The sequence below is a fragment of the Petaurus breviceps genome, unplaced genomic scaffold, assembly GCF_028583685.1.
Source record: "Petaurus breviceps papuanus isolate PSGF00001 unplaced genomic scaffold, PetGlider_PUasm1.0 90925, whole genome shotgun sequence".
Taxonomy (NCBI): domain Eukaryota; kingdom Metazoa; phylum Chordata; class Mammalia; order Diprotodontia; family Petauridae; genus Petaurus; species Petaurus breviceps.
In genome coordinates this window covers 28,049,980-28,065,197 of record NW_027187380.1, presented here as the reverse complement: position 1 = coordinate 28,065,197, position 15,218 = coordinate 28,049,980, and the positions used below count along the sequence as shown (strand labels likewise).

Sequence of the window (15,218 nt, the reverse complement as noted above, 5' to 3'; positions counted from 1 at the left end):
GAGAGAGAGAGAGAGAGAGAGAGAGAGAGAGAGAGAGAGAGAGAGATTCTTTAACTTCTCTAACAATGAATGGATTGGGGATTGGGACCCCAGTCCTAAACTAGAAAAAAGTTACTCTCTGAGCTGTCCTGTCTATACTCATGTCTTAAACAAATGGACACAAGGACATACACATTTGGGTCAACCACAGAAGTTTATGGGAAGTAAAACTAATTATGTTATATAATTTATAGCATTATAAAGGAATACATTCAGAAATAGACACCAGTTGCACCTAGCTGTAGGGATAGGGAATAGGAATAATCTGGTTTGTGATTAGCCACTATCCTTTCTAAAGAGATCTATACTGCTATACTGTATTCTTTGGCTGTCAGACCTCATTTTGCCTTCCTCTCTCCAGTGGCCTAGGATAAGAAAATGCATCTTGGGCTTCTCTTCAAACTGCCATGCTAGTTCCAGTGGAAAGGTCACTAACTTCTTTCCCTTTTCTCTTTCTTGGCCAGCAAGACGCAGCAAAGTTACCAACTACTGGGTGCTGAAAGGAATTAATGATTCATAGCTATAATGTTTTTCTATAATTTTATGTGCTTGAAGCTCTGCCTCTAGTTTTGAATGTCAAGTGTCCCTTCCTATGGAAGTTTTCTTTTCCAGAAATTCCTAGAATTGTGCTGTGCCAAATAACCAAATTTTGTCCTTTTGTATGCTCATCTTGGACACAGTGGATAGAGTACTGGGCCTGAAGTCTGGAAGACTCACCTTTCTGAATTCAAATATGGCCTCAGAGACTTATTAACTTTGTGACCCCGGGCAAGTCACTTAACTGTTTCCTCATCTGTAAAATGAACCGAAGAAGGAAATGGCAAACGAAATGCTCATTTTGGCTCAACTACTAGTGAGGTAGAGTAAACATGGTTTCTTCATACTCCTACAACAGGAGGAAACCCTGGCTGACTTTTTATCTTTGACTCCTGGAACAGAATAGTCCCTTCTTTCTCCCAACAGCATCATTTGGAAGAAAAAGCACTGGAATATGAACCAGGAGATTCAAATTCTAGACTTCGGTTTATCATTAAGTAGCAATATAATCCTAGGCAAATCATTTAATCTTTCTGTGTCTCAGTTTTATAATTTGTCAAGTGATAAGTGGGTTGAACTGGGTGGTTTTTAGGCCCCTGCTGCCTCTGACATTCTATGGGTCTATTAGATGGAAAGCAAGGCTAAGCGAAAGGAGTTACTGTGGCCCATTACTGTCTCATCACAACCAACAGAGAAAGGCAAACAGCTCTCTGGGTGGCATATGGTGGGAATATTTAAAAAAAAATGCTAAAGCTGCCCAATAGAGGAGGACTTTTCAGGCATAAATTAGGAATGATGTAGGGCGAAGAGATGACACAAAAATAAATTTGACTAAGGGGCGAACGCTTTGTATAAATAACTAAAGGACCCAGATATGCAGTCATACCAGGCTCCGCCCACACGGCTCTGTTCTCTTTTGTCTCCTGGTGCCTTCCGTAGCGGAACTGAGGTCGGCATCTGAATTCGGAAGTGAATGAAGTCTTACTGCCTAGCCTTGCGACCGCGAGTTGGGGAGAAACAGTGAGGGACGAAATCCCGCTGACCTGTCTCTCAGCTTTACGGTGTGCTGACCAGGGGAGAGGGGCGAGAGAGCGAGATGAGAGAAAGATTTGGGGGTGGGGATAGCCGGAGGGTGGGTAGCAAACGCTGCTCTCTGTTTTGAAAGGATTGGGCTGAGGCTGGGTTGGACCTTGGGTAGTGTCTGGAGAGTCAGTTCTAGTAGTGCTCCTTCCCTTCCTTGTCTCCTCCGTCCCCCATGTCCAGACAGTGATGATATGCTGCCTGTAGCATCTTTGGGGTTGTGGAATGTCGGGATGGGGGTGGGGGAAAGGCCGAGGGTAAGGTGTGGCAGGATCGTGTGCAAAGCTATGCCTGGCGTTGAGTCCTAAGTACCTGGTCGTTCTCCCCCCCCCCCCCCCCTTAATTCCAGTGTGCCGACAGCTTTTCCAGATTTTCCTATCTGCCGCGCTACCACCTTAGCCCTAATGCCTTTAAATGAGTTAAATGGAGATGGTACTGAGCAAGAAGAAAGGGTAAACATGGAATCTGATTTGATTGCCATTACCAATGTATTGGAGACTTTCAGTGAGAGCCAGGAGACAAAAGGGCTAATCGATAACCTGAAATACGTGTATGGCGATTTGGTAACTCGTGAGGTTACAATTGAAAAGTTTATAGGTAAGTGTAACTTAGTTGTATTTCCATTTTATGATAGTTTTTATGATTTCTTTACAGAGAGACAATGATAGCAAAACAGATAACCACGATTTGAAAAGAGTTTTTGTGGTACTTAGGTGATAATTGCTAGGGTGCTTTGTATGGAGTTAACTTGGTATAGTGGTACAGTTTGGGATTTGGAGTTCACTACCTATATAACCTTAGAAAAATCACTTAACATCCCTGGGCCTCATTTCCTCCTCTGTAAAATGAAGACTTGATGATCTCTAGGTACCCTTCTAAATTTATAATTCTTTGAGTTCATGACGGAGATACCTGTGATAATCCCATTTGCTACCGTTTGATCTGGTTTTCTAAAGAACTCAGGGACACAAGGAGAAAAAGTCAGATCCCATTTTGATTTTTAAGACATACCTTCAGTGACATGTAATAGAGGAAGAGAATAATTGCTAACTGGCTTTCAAAAATAGAGCTAAGATTTAAATGGGCATAGTAGAAGTGGGATAGTGGAGATGGTAAGCAGTGCACCTAAATGTGGGATATACAAATCACACATGAAATAGTCTCATTACTTTATAGCAATATTCTCTGTATATTTCTTGTATTGTTCTAATTAGAATCATAAATGTTTAAGCTAGAAGGACCTGTAGAGATCATGTGAACCAGTCCCTTCATATTATAGATGAGGAAACCAAGGGCTAAAGAACAGAAACGACTTGCCCAATATCTCATAGTAAGTGGCAGAGTAGCGTTTTGAACCTGTTCCTAAAAATATTCCTTCCTCTGAAGCTGAGATGCATTTTGCAGCTAATTGACTCAGGGAAAGTGGAGAGGGGCATGCCCAATGAAAGGACTAGTATTTTGTGTATTTTTCTATTCAGTTTGACTCAGTAAAATGTCTATCAAGTGTTTGCATTATTTATATTACATTTACATACTTAAATTTATTAAGTTGGAGGCATCTTACTAGGTGCTGGGAATACAAAGACAACAATGAAATAGTTCTCTCTTTTAAAAATTTATTTATTCATTTTTATTTTACAACATTCAGTTCCATAAGCTTTTGAGTTCTATGTTTTCTCCCTTTCCTTCCCTCCTCCCTCCCCAATATGGCTTGCAAATCTAATATAAGCTGTACATATACATTCATATTAAACATTTTCACATTTGTCATGTTGTAAAGAAGAATTATAACCAATGGAATGAACCACGAGGAAGAAGAAACAAAAGAACAAAAAAGAGAGAGCAAATAGTACGCTTTGATCTGCATTCAGACTCTAGTTTTTTCTCTGGATGTGGACACCATTTTCTACCATGAGCTTTTTGGAGTTGCCTTAGAACCCTGCATTACTGAGAAGAGCCAAGACTGGCAAAGTTAGTTATCACACAATGTGGCTGTAATTGTATACAATTTTCTCCTTGTTCTGCTCCCCTCACTCAGCATCAGTTCATATAAGTCCTTCCAGGTTTTTCTGAAGTCTTCCTGCTCATCATTTCTTATAGCACAGTAATATTCCATTACATTCATATACCACAACTTGGTTAGCCATTCCCCAATTGATGGGCATCCCCTCAATTTCTAATTCTTGGCCACCACAAAAAGAGCTGCCAATATTTTTGTATCTGTGGGTCTTTTCCCATTTTTATGATCTCTTTGGGTTGTAGCCCTAGAAGTAGTATTGCTGGGTCAAAGGCACATTTTTATATCCCTCTGTGCATAGTTCCAAATTGGTCTCCAAAATGGTTGGATCAATTCACAACTCCACCAGCAATGTATTAGTGTCCCAAGTTTCTCACATCTTCTCCAGCATTTATAATTTGACTGTTTTGTCACGTTAGCCAATCTGACAGATATGATGTGGTACCTCAAGAGTTATTTTGATTTGCATTTCTCTAATCAATAGTGATTTAGAGCAAAAAATGAAATAGTTATTAAAAGGAGATTTTACTTTGTTGGAAGATTACAACTCAGACTCAAAGAAGCTTAAGGTATTTTCAGAAGGGAGGGTACATTAACAATTAGGGAGTTCCAGAGAAGCTTCATGGAGGAAATGGAGCCTGAACCTTGGAGTAAGATTAATATTCTGAGTGTGGGCAGGGAGAACATCTCAGGCATTGGGGAAATCCTTGAGCAAAAAGGTGGAGTCTGCAGGCAGGAGATGAAATGTCTAATTTGGGGAATCTTTAGAATTTCCCTTTGGCTAGAGTGTGTAAGAGGGAGAAATGTGAAGTAAGGCTGGAAAGGTGGGTTACACAATTATGGAAGGCCTTACAAACTCCTTAGCATTCATTTTTATATTAGATGAAGCCACTAAATGTTTTTGAGCTGGTGGCACTGTACCTTCAGACCTGCTATTGTGGTAGTGGTATAGAGCAGTATTCTCATATTCAAATAGAAAACAGATCCCAGCTGTTTGCATATTGACTTATAAAGCCATTACATTATTTATATATGTATTGTATTGTCATTTTTATTTATTGTGTTAAACCAGAGGTTCCCAAACTCACTTGGCCTGCTACCCCCATTAAAAAAAAAGTTATTCTTCATCCCCCAGGAAATCTAATTTCTTTATCCCTTTAACGTCTTTTTTTAAATTTGTCTTATTTCAAAAAGAATATAAAATATTTTTAAAAATGAGACATCTTAAATTTAATAATTTATTTTAAATTTATGGGTTTTTTTTTTCCTGCATTGAAATTTTGATGACATAGTATTGGGTCATTTAACTGTATAGTATTGTATTTTAAGCAAGTCATTATGTGTACATATTCCTGCCGATGCTTGCTGGACTTCCTGACAATGCAGTTGGGATACACTGGTCTGCCAGCATTTGCTTGTTAAGTAAGACCTGTTGGTGGACTTGACCACTGATGGGTTATAATTTGTGTTTTGTGTGTTTTTTTGGAAAATAATGTAATCACTATGACTTTAACTCTGTTACACAACAGATGAAACGTGTATATATGGTTTTTCAAAATTTTCTTCTCTCCTTTCCTTATGCTTCCACTGCCCTCTTAATTTTACTCAGTGGCCCCCAATTGTACCAGAGACTACCACTTCATCATTCTGGTGCCCACCAGGGGGTGATATTGCCCACTTTGGGAACCTGTGTGTTAAACCTTACCCAATTAGTTTTTAATTTGGTTCTGCTTTAGATGAATAGTGTTCGACACTGCTGGTGTAGAGGATTGATTCTTTGTAGGAAGGAAGCAAAGAGTTAAGGGACTATTACCATATTCTAGGTAATGGTGGCCATATAAGTAAAGAGAAATGGAATGGATAGAAGAAATGATATAAAAGACTTGATAGGACTTGTCAGACAATTGGCAAGAGAGGAGGAGGGATGAATCAAATTGGAGGAGGGGTATAGGGAAGTTTGGAGGTGAGGTGGGTTTAAGGAGAAGGATGAGGGGCTCTATTTGGGAAAGTTGAATTTAAGATACTGATTCAACATTTGGTGGAGATGTCTAGCAGCTAGTTGGAAATATGGTGAAAGTTTAGGACTAGATGTGTAATTTTGGGAGTCATCTGTGTAGAGATGAGAATTGAACTCATGAAATCAGTTTAGAGCACTAAAATGGAGAGAGAGAGAAAAAGAGAGAGAGAGAGTAAAAAAGAGAAGAACTTTCAGAGTGAGGTGGAAAGAGAGGAATGACTTCAAAAACAAGACTGAGGATTGGTCTGATTAGTTGAAGAATTAGGAGAGTGCATTGTCATTGAAGTCAAGGGAGGAGAGAAAAAATAGGAAAGGGTGATCCATATTGTGAAAAGTATAAGAGGAAGAAAAGGAAGAGGAGGAGGAGGAAAAGGCTATTTCATTTAACTACTGAGAACACTGGTAATCTTTGAGGGAACAATTTCAGGTCAGTGGAGAAAGTTGGAAGCCAGATTACAAGTAGTTGAGAAGTGAATCAGCATATTAGATGTCTCTTTCTAGGACTTTAGCTGTGAAAAGGAGAGAGATAAGACTGTGGCTTCAGGGATGGTAGGGTCAATTGCAGGTTTTATAAGGAAAAGGGATGGGGGGGTGGAGAGCTGGTTATGTATAGGAAGCGGGGGAAAGATCCAGTAGATAGAGGGAGATTAAAGGTTTTAGAAGGGGAGAGAATGATGGAAGGGGAAAGCTTCCATACAATTCTCTTATACTTTTTCTTCTTTACAGAGAAGGGGATTATGGGAGAGGAATATATTATGCACAAGTACTCTAGCTTGCCCCTCTTTTCTACCTCTTATCCAGAGCCTAGTCAGTTAGTCATCCTCCTTCCCTCTCTCCCTCCCTCTTTCCTTCCTTCCTTCCTTCCTTCCTTCCTTCCTTCCTTCCTTCCTTCCTTCCTTCCTTCCTTCCTTCCTTCCTCCTTCTTTAGGAGTTTGTCTTGCTTATGACTAACTCCTCACTGAATCTTTCCTGCCTCTTATTCCCACTTTTTCTATCTCCCTATTCCTTCTTGTTTCTTTCTTGAGTTGAATTTATTTCTGCATCAGATTTGTGAGTGTGTCTGTATGTGTTTTCTACCTTCCATTGACCATTTCAGAAGAAAGTAAGGTTCTAGTAATTACTGTCCTCCAGTGCCCTCCCCCATTTGTGTAGACTCTACTTGCCAGATCCATTTAAGTAAGATAAATGAGATCCCCTTTTCTTTCCTAGTATATCTATTTTCCCTTGATTTCCTTTTTTTAAGATTATCAAAACAATAAAACCACTGTTAGGCCTTCTGTCTCATTTGACTTCCTTTCTTATCCCTCCTTCCATTTGGATTCTTTTTTTATTATTTATTATACTTATGAAATATATCATCATATTAGTACATTTTGATAGTCAATTCTATCTATCGCGTAACCCAAAATATGATAGTAATAGTAAACAAGAAAAATAGATATATACAGGGTCTTTCCTATGTATTCTTGAGTAAGGGAGCAAACCAAATTCCTGGGCCATTCCTAGGTAAACTGGAAAAAATTAAACAAAACAACAAATATGAAGATTTTATAGCTAAGACATAAAAAAAAATTTCTTAGACTTTAAGCAATACAAACAATAGTTTTTTAAATTAGAGAATTCTGTTTGTATACACGTCTTTGAAAACCAGTAGCTCCAAACACAAACATACATGTATGCATGTATTTATGTATATGTGTTCAGTTGTTTCAGTCATGATTGACTCTGCATGACCCCATTTTGGTCTTTTTTTTTTTTTTTTGCGGTAGAGGAGGTGGCAAAGATACTGGAGTTGTGCCCTGAGTGTCCCAAGTTCTCAAGAATATTTGAGGTTACTAAATATCAGTGCTCTCATAGACTTAATGAAAATTTGTCATTGATCCATGCTAGGTGTATGATTATGTACTTTTGTATGAATAGAGTTTTTGTTTTAAAATTTTATATTTTTTCTAATTATATGTAAAAAATTTTTTTAACATTAAAAAATTTCAAATAGAGTTTATTAAAATGTTTTTGAACTGCTTTATTCAGTTCTGGCATATATGAATGATGTCATTGGTCTGAGAATTTCCTTCACAGTTATAGACTGCCTTTGTATCTGCTTGTCCACAACATTCTGTGATTTCTTGATAGGTGATCCACTGAATACACTGTAGAACTTCCTCTAGTTAATTTAATATTTCATAGATAATAGGGCAGCCCTCAAGCTGTCTTTTAAAAAAATTTTAGATTTATTTTTAGTTTAGAACATTCAGTTCCACAAGCTTTTGAGTTTTAAATTTTCTCTGCCTTTCTCCTCTCCCCCCTCCCCAAGACCTTGTGCAATCTGATAGAGATTCTACATGTACATCCCTATTAAACATATTATTACATTAGTCATTATGTTAGGATTCTTAAAGGGCATATGTATCCATTAGAATGTAAACACTTCATCTTTATAAAGTCTCTTTGGATTGTATTTACTTGTATTTACCTTTTTATGTTTCCTTGAATCTTCTGTTTGTACTTAAAAGTTTCTATGCAGCTCTGGTCTTTTCATCAGAAATTCTTGGAAATCCTCTATTTTATTAAAGGTGCATTTTCCCCCTGTAGGATTATATTTAGTTTTTCTGGGGAAGTTATTCTTAGTTCTATTTGTGTCTTGTCTTCTGGAATATTGTATTCCATTTTCTTTGTTTGTTTATGGTTGTACTTGTTCTCATACAATCCTGACTGGTTTATTGATTCTTGAACTCTTCATTTCTGGGTGTTTGCAGTTTCTTTTTCTTTGATTTGGAAGCTCTGAGTTTTGGCTGTGACATTCTTGGGGCCACTCTGCATGTCTAGATGGACTGTTATGTTGTCCTATATACTTCTGGCCTGTCTTAGCTGGGGGTCTGCTGTTAATGTTCTTCAGTTTATGAGTGCTATGTTCTTCAAGTTTAACATTGATAGCTTGGGTCAGGTAACTACAAACTTTATCCAGGTCTTTTGTAGTCTAAATTTTGGCTCCCTGGGCCTTTGAGATTCCAGACTCTGGTTTAGACCTAGACATCAAAATTTCACACTTAGCACTGAATAGAGCTCTAGCTGACAGTTGCTGATTCCAGCCTTGTCAGCTTGCTTGAAGGCTCTGCAGTTCTGAGTCACGATATATTGCCTCTTTTTCCTTACTTTCAGAATTCAGTCTTAGATCCTGCTTTGGGGTCAGACCAATAGGGCTGTTCTAAGTAGGGGGTTGTCTGTGAATCCTACTTGGCATAGGAGAGATAGCTCTGCAGCCCTTTTGTGAATATGGAGCCTCAGATAGTGCAATAGTGCTCGATCCCTGTTCTAAGTCCAAGATGTAGGGCTGTGATCTCTAATACTAGTATGGCCTTGTTTTGAACTCAGGGTCTGAGTCTGCAATCATGACCTTTTTCTGTTTCATAGTTTTTGCCCGGGACCCTTGCTTGTGTGTGTGTAATGTGTGGTCTTAAGCTGAAAAGATGACCTATTATGCTTTTTCCTTGTATTTCCAGATCTCTATTCAGTCTAGGGCTATTCTTAAATTTTTATTAGAGTAGGAGTAAATGGTGTGGGGCTATGTTCCTACTCCTCCAACTTTGCTGGTCTGCTGTTTGCAATTCTGTTTGCAATTCCTAGACTATAGCTCTGATTTTTTAAATAGGAAATGTTTGAAAGTCTTTAACATTAAAGGTCTTTTTTTTTCACCCTGTAGAATTATAATAATTAGGGTTCTCTGATCTTTTTTGTCATTTCTTATGGCTCAATATTCCATTATATTCATAGACAATAAATTTATTCAGCTATTTCCCAGTTGTCTAAGGTATTTTAAGGTCTCCCCCCACCCTTATATTCTAGTTCTTTTTTCTCCCTCCTTCCTTCATCTTTTTAGAGGAGGATGATCAGGATCAAGAAGTTTGTTTCCCTTCCTGGTCTCATATTCTCTCTTAACTATACTTCTTCCTAGTTCTACTTGTTTCCTTTGATATGTTTCTGTTTTTGCACAATGTGCATGTGTATTTAACCCTCCTTTTTCCATTTGAGATAAAAGCAAGTTATTTGATGCCTACCTTTCCTTCTTCTTCCTACATATTTATATACTCTCATCCTCATATACCCCAAATATGAGAAATAGCAAATTACTTCCCCTTCTTCTCCTTTCTAAATGAGTATATTCTTCCTTTACCCTCCCCTCTCTTTCTCTTCTTCAGACTCTTGTAGCAAATCTAATTCATCTTTAGATCCTCTATTTTTCCTTTTTATACAATCTCTCAATTTTCTTTTTATACATTAAGTGATTGATACTTGGTTTTTTTTCCCATCAGAAGTATTCATTCAATTTTACTATTTACTCAAATAAATTTACCTTTTTAGGTTTCCCTGGACTCCTGTATTGGCATTTTAAAGATCCTCTTGTCTTTTTTAAAAATTTTAATTTAATTTTTTAAATAGTATTTTATTTTTTTCCAATTATGTACACAGAAAGTTTTCAGCATTCACTTTTGTAAAATTTTGAGTTCCAAACATTTTTCTCCCTCCCTTTTCTCTCCCCTCCTCAAGATGGCAAGCAATCTGATATAGGTTATACATGTACAATCACATTAAATACATTTCCACATTCGTTATGTTGTGCGAGAAGAATCAGAACAAAAGGAAAAAACCAAGAGAAAGAAAAAACAAAACAAAAAAAGGTGGAAATAGTATGCTTCAATTTGCATTCAGACTCTATAGTTCTTTCTCTGCATGTGAATAGTATTTTTCATCATGAGTCTTTTGGAATTGTCTTAGATTATTGTATTGCTGAGAAGAGCTGAGTCTGTCAAAGTTGGTCATTGCACAGTGTTGCTGTTACTGTTTACAATGTTCTCCTGGTTCTGTTCACTCACTCAGCATCAGTTCATGTAAGTCTTTCCAGTTTTTTCTGAAGAATACCTATTCATCTTTTCTTATAGCACAATAGTATTCCATTACGTTCATATACTGCAACTTGTTTAGCCTTTCCCTAATTGGTGGGCATCCCCTAGATTTCCAATTCTTTGCCACCACCAAAAGATAAGCTCTTTTCTTTTTATCAGGAATGCTTCACAGTCCTCTATTTCATTAAAGCTCTGCTTTGTTTCCCTGTAGGATTATATGAAGCATTGCAGGGTAAGTTTTTTAAAAATTGTGTTCCAAAAGGTATTTTAAATTATAGTCTAATTTCTTTTGCCTTTTGGAATATTGTATTCTAAGATCTCTTGTTTTTTTAATAGAAGATGCCAAGTCTTGTGTTTCTTACTGGTTTCAGCATTTTTTTTTTGCTTACGTGGGAGCTGAGGATTTAGCCCTTTTGGTTTTTCTTTCAGGAGATGATTGGTAGAGTCCTATTTTTGCCCTCTGGTTGTAGTAGTTCTGGGCACTTTTCATGTATAATTTCTTGAAATACACTGTTCAGTTTTGTTTTTATAAATCATGCTTTTCAGGAAGTTCATTGATTTTATTTCATTTTTTGAGATGAGTCTTTCTATCTTGCCTAGACTAAAAGTGTATTGGCCCCTCATGGGCCCAATCTCATTGCCCGCCAGGATAGAAACTTTGTCCTGTTTCATTTTCATCCTGGACTGGTTTGTCCCTCCTCAGGTAACCTTGTGGGGGTCCCCTGATCCTGGGGATCATTATATCTCTATTAATCTATATGTAATTAATCAATTAACATTATCTATGTTAATCCTGTATTTCATGTTGACACCTGATTGCTGTTAGGTCTACTGCTTCTCAATACTCCCAGTCTTAAGTGATCCACGTCCCCAAGTACCAAGAACTCTAGGTATGTGCCACCATGCCCAGTGAGTACAGTGATTCTTAAATTATCTATCCTTGGTCTATGTTCTAGGTTAGTTGTTTTTGATATCAGTAAATTTACATTTTCTTACCTTGTTTCAGTCTTTTGATTTTGTTCTGATATTTCCTGCTGTTTCATGGAGCCATTCATTTTGTTTGGTCTATTCTGGTTTTCAGGGAGTCTATTCCTTGGGTGGATTTCACTCTTTTCTTGTCTAAGCTATCCATTCTCCTTCCAGTTCTTTCTTCCGAGTTCTTATTATATTTTAAAAAATCTGTTGCTTCATTTCTTTTTTTTTTCCTTTTGGAGGGCAGTTAGGGTTAAGTAACTTGCCCAAGGTTGCACGGCTAGTATTTTTGTGTGTCTCAGGCCAGAACCGAACTCGGGTCCTCCCGACTCCAGGGCCAGCGCTTTACTTACTGCGCCACCTAGCCGCCCCAGTTGCTTCATTTCTTATAGGAATTCATATAGTCTTTGTGGGAAATTTTTTTCCTTTAAGGCCCTCCTTGCAGTTGTTATGGAATTAGATTTACAAAAACATTTTATACTAGTTGGATATATTCTTGGATTTACTTATCTCTTAGTTCTTGAATTGACCCAGGTCTAGGCCCTGCCTCCCTTTTGTACTTTTAGATTGGGTGGTTGGTCCTGCTTGGTTTCAGTCTGTGTGACCTAGGTTTTTACACTGATCACTGGGTTTGTTTGAAGTTGAGAGCAGTTGATGTCAGGGCCTTCTGTGGCATCTTAAGACAGAGAGTGATAGATGGGGTGGCAAGGTCGTGCAGTGAGTAGAGCACCAGCCCTGGAGTCAGGAGGACCTGAGTTCAAAGCCTGCCTCAGACACTTAACACAAAAACTAGCCTTGTGACCTTGGGCAAGTCACTTAACCCCAATTGCCCTCCAAAAAGCAAAAAAAACCCCCCAAAACAAAAGGCAGAGTGATAAAGACATAGGATAGCCTAGGTATTGCAAAGAGCTTCCTGTTCTTTCCTTCTCCTCAGGTCATATCTCCCAGGTGCCTTTTCCCCTATGTCTGCCTTCACCCCATCTCACATGATGAAGTGACACTGATCTTTTCCAAGGCAGACTTCTCTATGCCAAAGTACCACATTCTGTTCCATATTCTGCAGCAGCTTATACATTGTCTCATCCCACTTTCTCACTTATTTTTAGTCTCTCCCCATCAACTGGGTAATTCCCTACTGCCTACAATACAAACATGCCCATGTCTCTCCCATCTTTAAAAAAACCCTCACTTTACCTATCCATCTCTTCATACTTTTATGACTACATTGGCATTCAGACTTTTATATGGAAAACCAGTAATTCTCATATTGTCTCAGAATTTTGTCTTTTAGCTCTTATGCTTCTTTTGTTTGTTGAGGTCTCAAGTCAACTTCCAGTTGTCATTTTAAGAAATTTCATTCTGTTGTTCTATCATCTCTAAATTTTTTTGCTCCAGATGGGCCTTTCTGTTTCTCCTAGATTTCATGGTTTTATTAGAATACTCTTTAAGTTGAATACTCTGTGTTATAGAGTGTGTTCATTTTTATTTTTTTGAATACTCTTATGTACATTTAGAGAAATAGATTCCAGATCTTTATTTCCCTTATTGAACCTTTTCAACAACTAGGAAGTTGTTCTGGGGCTTCTATTTTTGTATTGTTATTTCTATCCTCTAGTTTTTCCTTGCTTTTACTTCCTATTCATTTTTGAGGGGATTTTTTTTTTAAAGCAATTTCTTTAGTTTCCCTATAGGCTCCTTTTTTTCTTTTGGATGAAGTTTTCACTTTAAGAAATTCTTCCCTATCCCCTCTTGTTTTTATTGTTGTTCCACCACTTTATTTGATATATTTGTCACTGTTTTTCAGGTTTAACAGGGTTCTGGATTTATTCATGACTATTAAGCCAGACCTTTTGCTGGAACTGTTTTCATCCAGTTTTCAGAATCTCTGATTCCTTGAAGGATATAACTTTAAAGATGTGATAGTGGACAGAGAAGTGGTTCTGTAGTTGGAAGACTTGAGTTCAAATCCCACCTTTGCCATTTACTATTTTTGTGATATTGGACAAATCTCTTGACTTCTCTAAGCCTTGGTTTCCTTATTTATAAACATTTATAAGCATTAACCTTTCCATTCTCACTTCAATGAAAATGCATTTGCTAATTAAGGGTCTTGGTGACCTGACAAAGGATGATGTTGGTTATATTAGTCCTGAGAGGACAAAAAACTCTAACCTTAAATATTTTATTTTTGATTATCATTTTCATTTATTTTATATATGGCTTGATTTTTCTTTTAGGTTGCCTACAAATCAGTGCTAATTTGGTTAATTAAAGGATATTAAGTTGATCAATTAACATAGTTCAGTTAAACAAACTTTAAAAGTACTTGTTATGTGTAAGGCTTAGAACATAAATCCTTAAGAGCTTTCAATTAATTATATAATGTAAGAAATGAGCCTGTTTTTAAGAAACATGTACCTGGTTAGAAGTTTTGAGTTGTCCCTTTCATCAACAGAGATTAAATACTGGACTTTTGCAAATTAATTTGGATTTTCACTTGATAGTTATTAATATGATTCAAACCTATGTTTTGTTTGTTTTGCCCTCATTTGAATTGACTTTATTTTTCAGTGATAATGGACAAATACCAGGAACAGCCTCATCTGTTGGATCCACATCTTGGTAAGAATTTTGGTGTTTGTTTTTAAATGTTTAAGCCTGATCCTGATTCTAGAGAAAGAACTAAATTTTTATGTGTGTTAGCATTCATTTTCAGTAGAGTTTGAGAACAAAGTAAACAAATCAAAAGCAAATTGATGAGTAAATGATTATTTTTAACTAAGTCATGATAGTTTTGTAGCAATGTCTCTGATTGGATTTGTAATTAATGGCATTAGTGGCTAGAATTCTGGAATTGAAGTCAATGAAACTTGGGTTCAAATCTATCCCCTATGATGATAGACAAAGTCACTTAATGAGTTTTAATTTCCTCATCTATAAAATAGAAGTAATCATACCTGTAATACACATCTTACAGGGTTGTTGTAGGGCTCCAGTGAGATGATGTAGTTAAAGCACTATGCAGACTTTAAAGTGCTATATAAATGTCTGATCTTATTATAACTATTTCTGTAGTGTAGGTCTTCTACAGACATTTTGCATATCTGTAGTAATTTAGTTCTTATTTGTTACTTTTCATGATTAGATTCAGACTGATTTTGCTTTTATGAGCTACCACCTGAACTCTTGAGTTATATGTAGAAAAAATAACACACGCACTCATGCACACATACACACATGCCCCAAAAGCAAAATACATGCACATATGTGCTCACACAATCGTAAATTTAGTTTTAGTTCATAACTCATGTTTGGGTGTTTTGACTTTTTTTTCTCTCTTAGAATGGATGTTGAATCTATTGTTGGATATTGTGAGGGATAGTGATTCTCCTCCTGCTCTTGTACATCTGGCTTTTAAATTTCTTTACATCATTACAAAGGTAATAATTGGCTTAATAATGTACATAATTGGTTTAAAATTTATTACCTTTTAGCATATTACTTTATTAAGGAAAATAATTACTAAGACAGTTGTAATTTTGATTGGCTTTTTATCTTCTTTATTTGATTTGATCTCATGGTACATCTGGAATGACCTAATTGACTTTCATAATACCCAAGGTATATAAGATCTCTTTTGTGTTATATAATGATA

General features: G+C 36.9%; 1 protein-coding gene across 7 annotated transcripts in view; it reads left to right on the top strand.

Annotated features, from left to right (window-relative positions):
* Nucleotides 1–1,490: 1,490 nt before the first annotated feature.
* The window catches only part of TBCD (tubulin folding cofactor D), a 572,945-nt gene continuing 559,217 nt past the window's right edge, over nucleotides 1,491–15,218 (top strand). For 2 of the 7 annotated variants that reach the window (XM_069076618.1, XM_069076615.1), the window contains exons 1-6: nucleotides 2,117–2,253; nucleotides 10,464–10,576; nucleotides 11,192–11,294; nucleotides 11,418–11,481; nucleotides 14,135–14,185; nucleotides 14,906–15,003. In XM_069076618.1, coding sequence (XP_068932719.1) covers nucleotides 10,536–10,576; nucleotides 11,192–11,294; nucleotides 11,418–11,481; nucleotides 14,135–14,185; nucleotides 14,906–15,003 — 357 coding nt within the window. In that variant the 5' untranslated portion in view covers nucleotides 2,117–2,253; nucleotides 10,464–10,535. Of the gene's footprint in view, nucleotides 1,638–2,005; nucleotides 2,254–10,463; nucleotides 10,577–10,802; nucleotides 10,824–11,191; nucleotides 11,295–11,417; nucleotides 11,482–14,134; nucleotides 14,186–14,905; nucleotides 15,004–15,218 lie in introns of those variants that run through there. The other 5 variants (XM_069076617.1, XM_069076616.1, XM_069076620.1 and 2 more) reach the window with 5 other exon arrangements.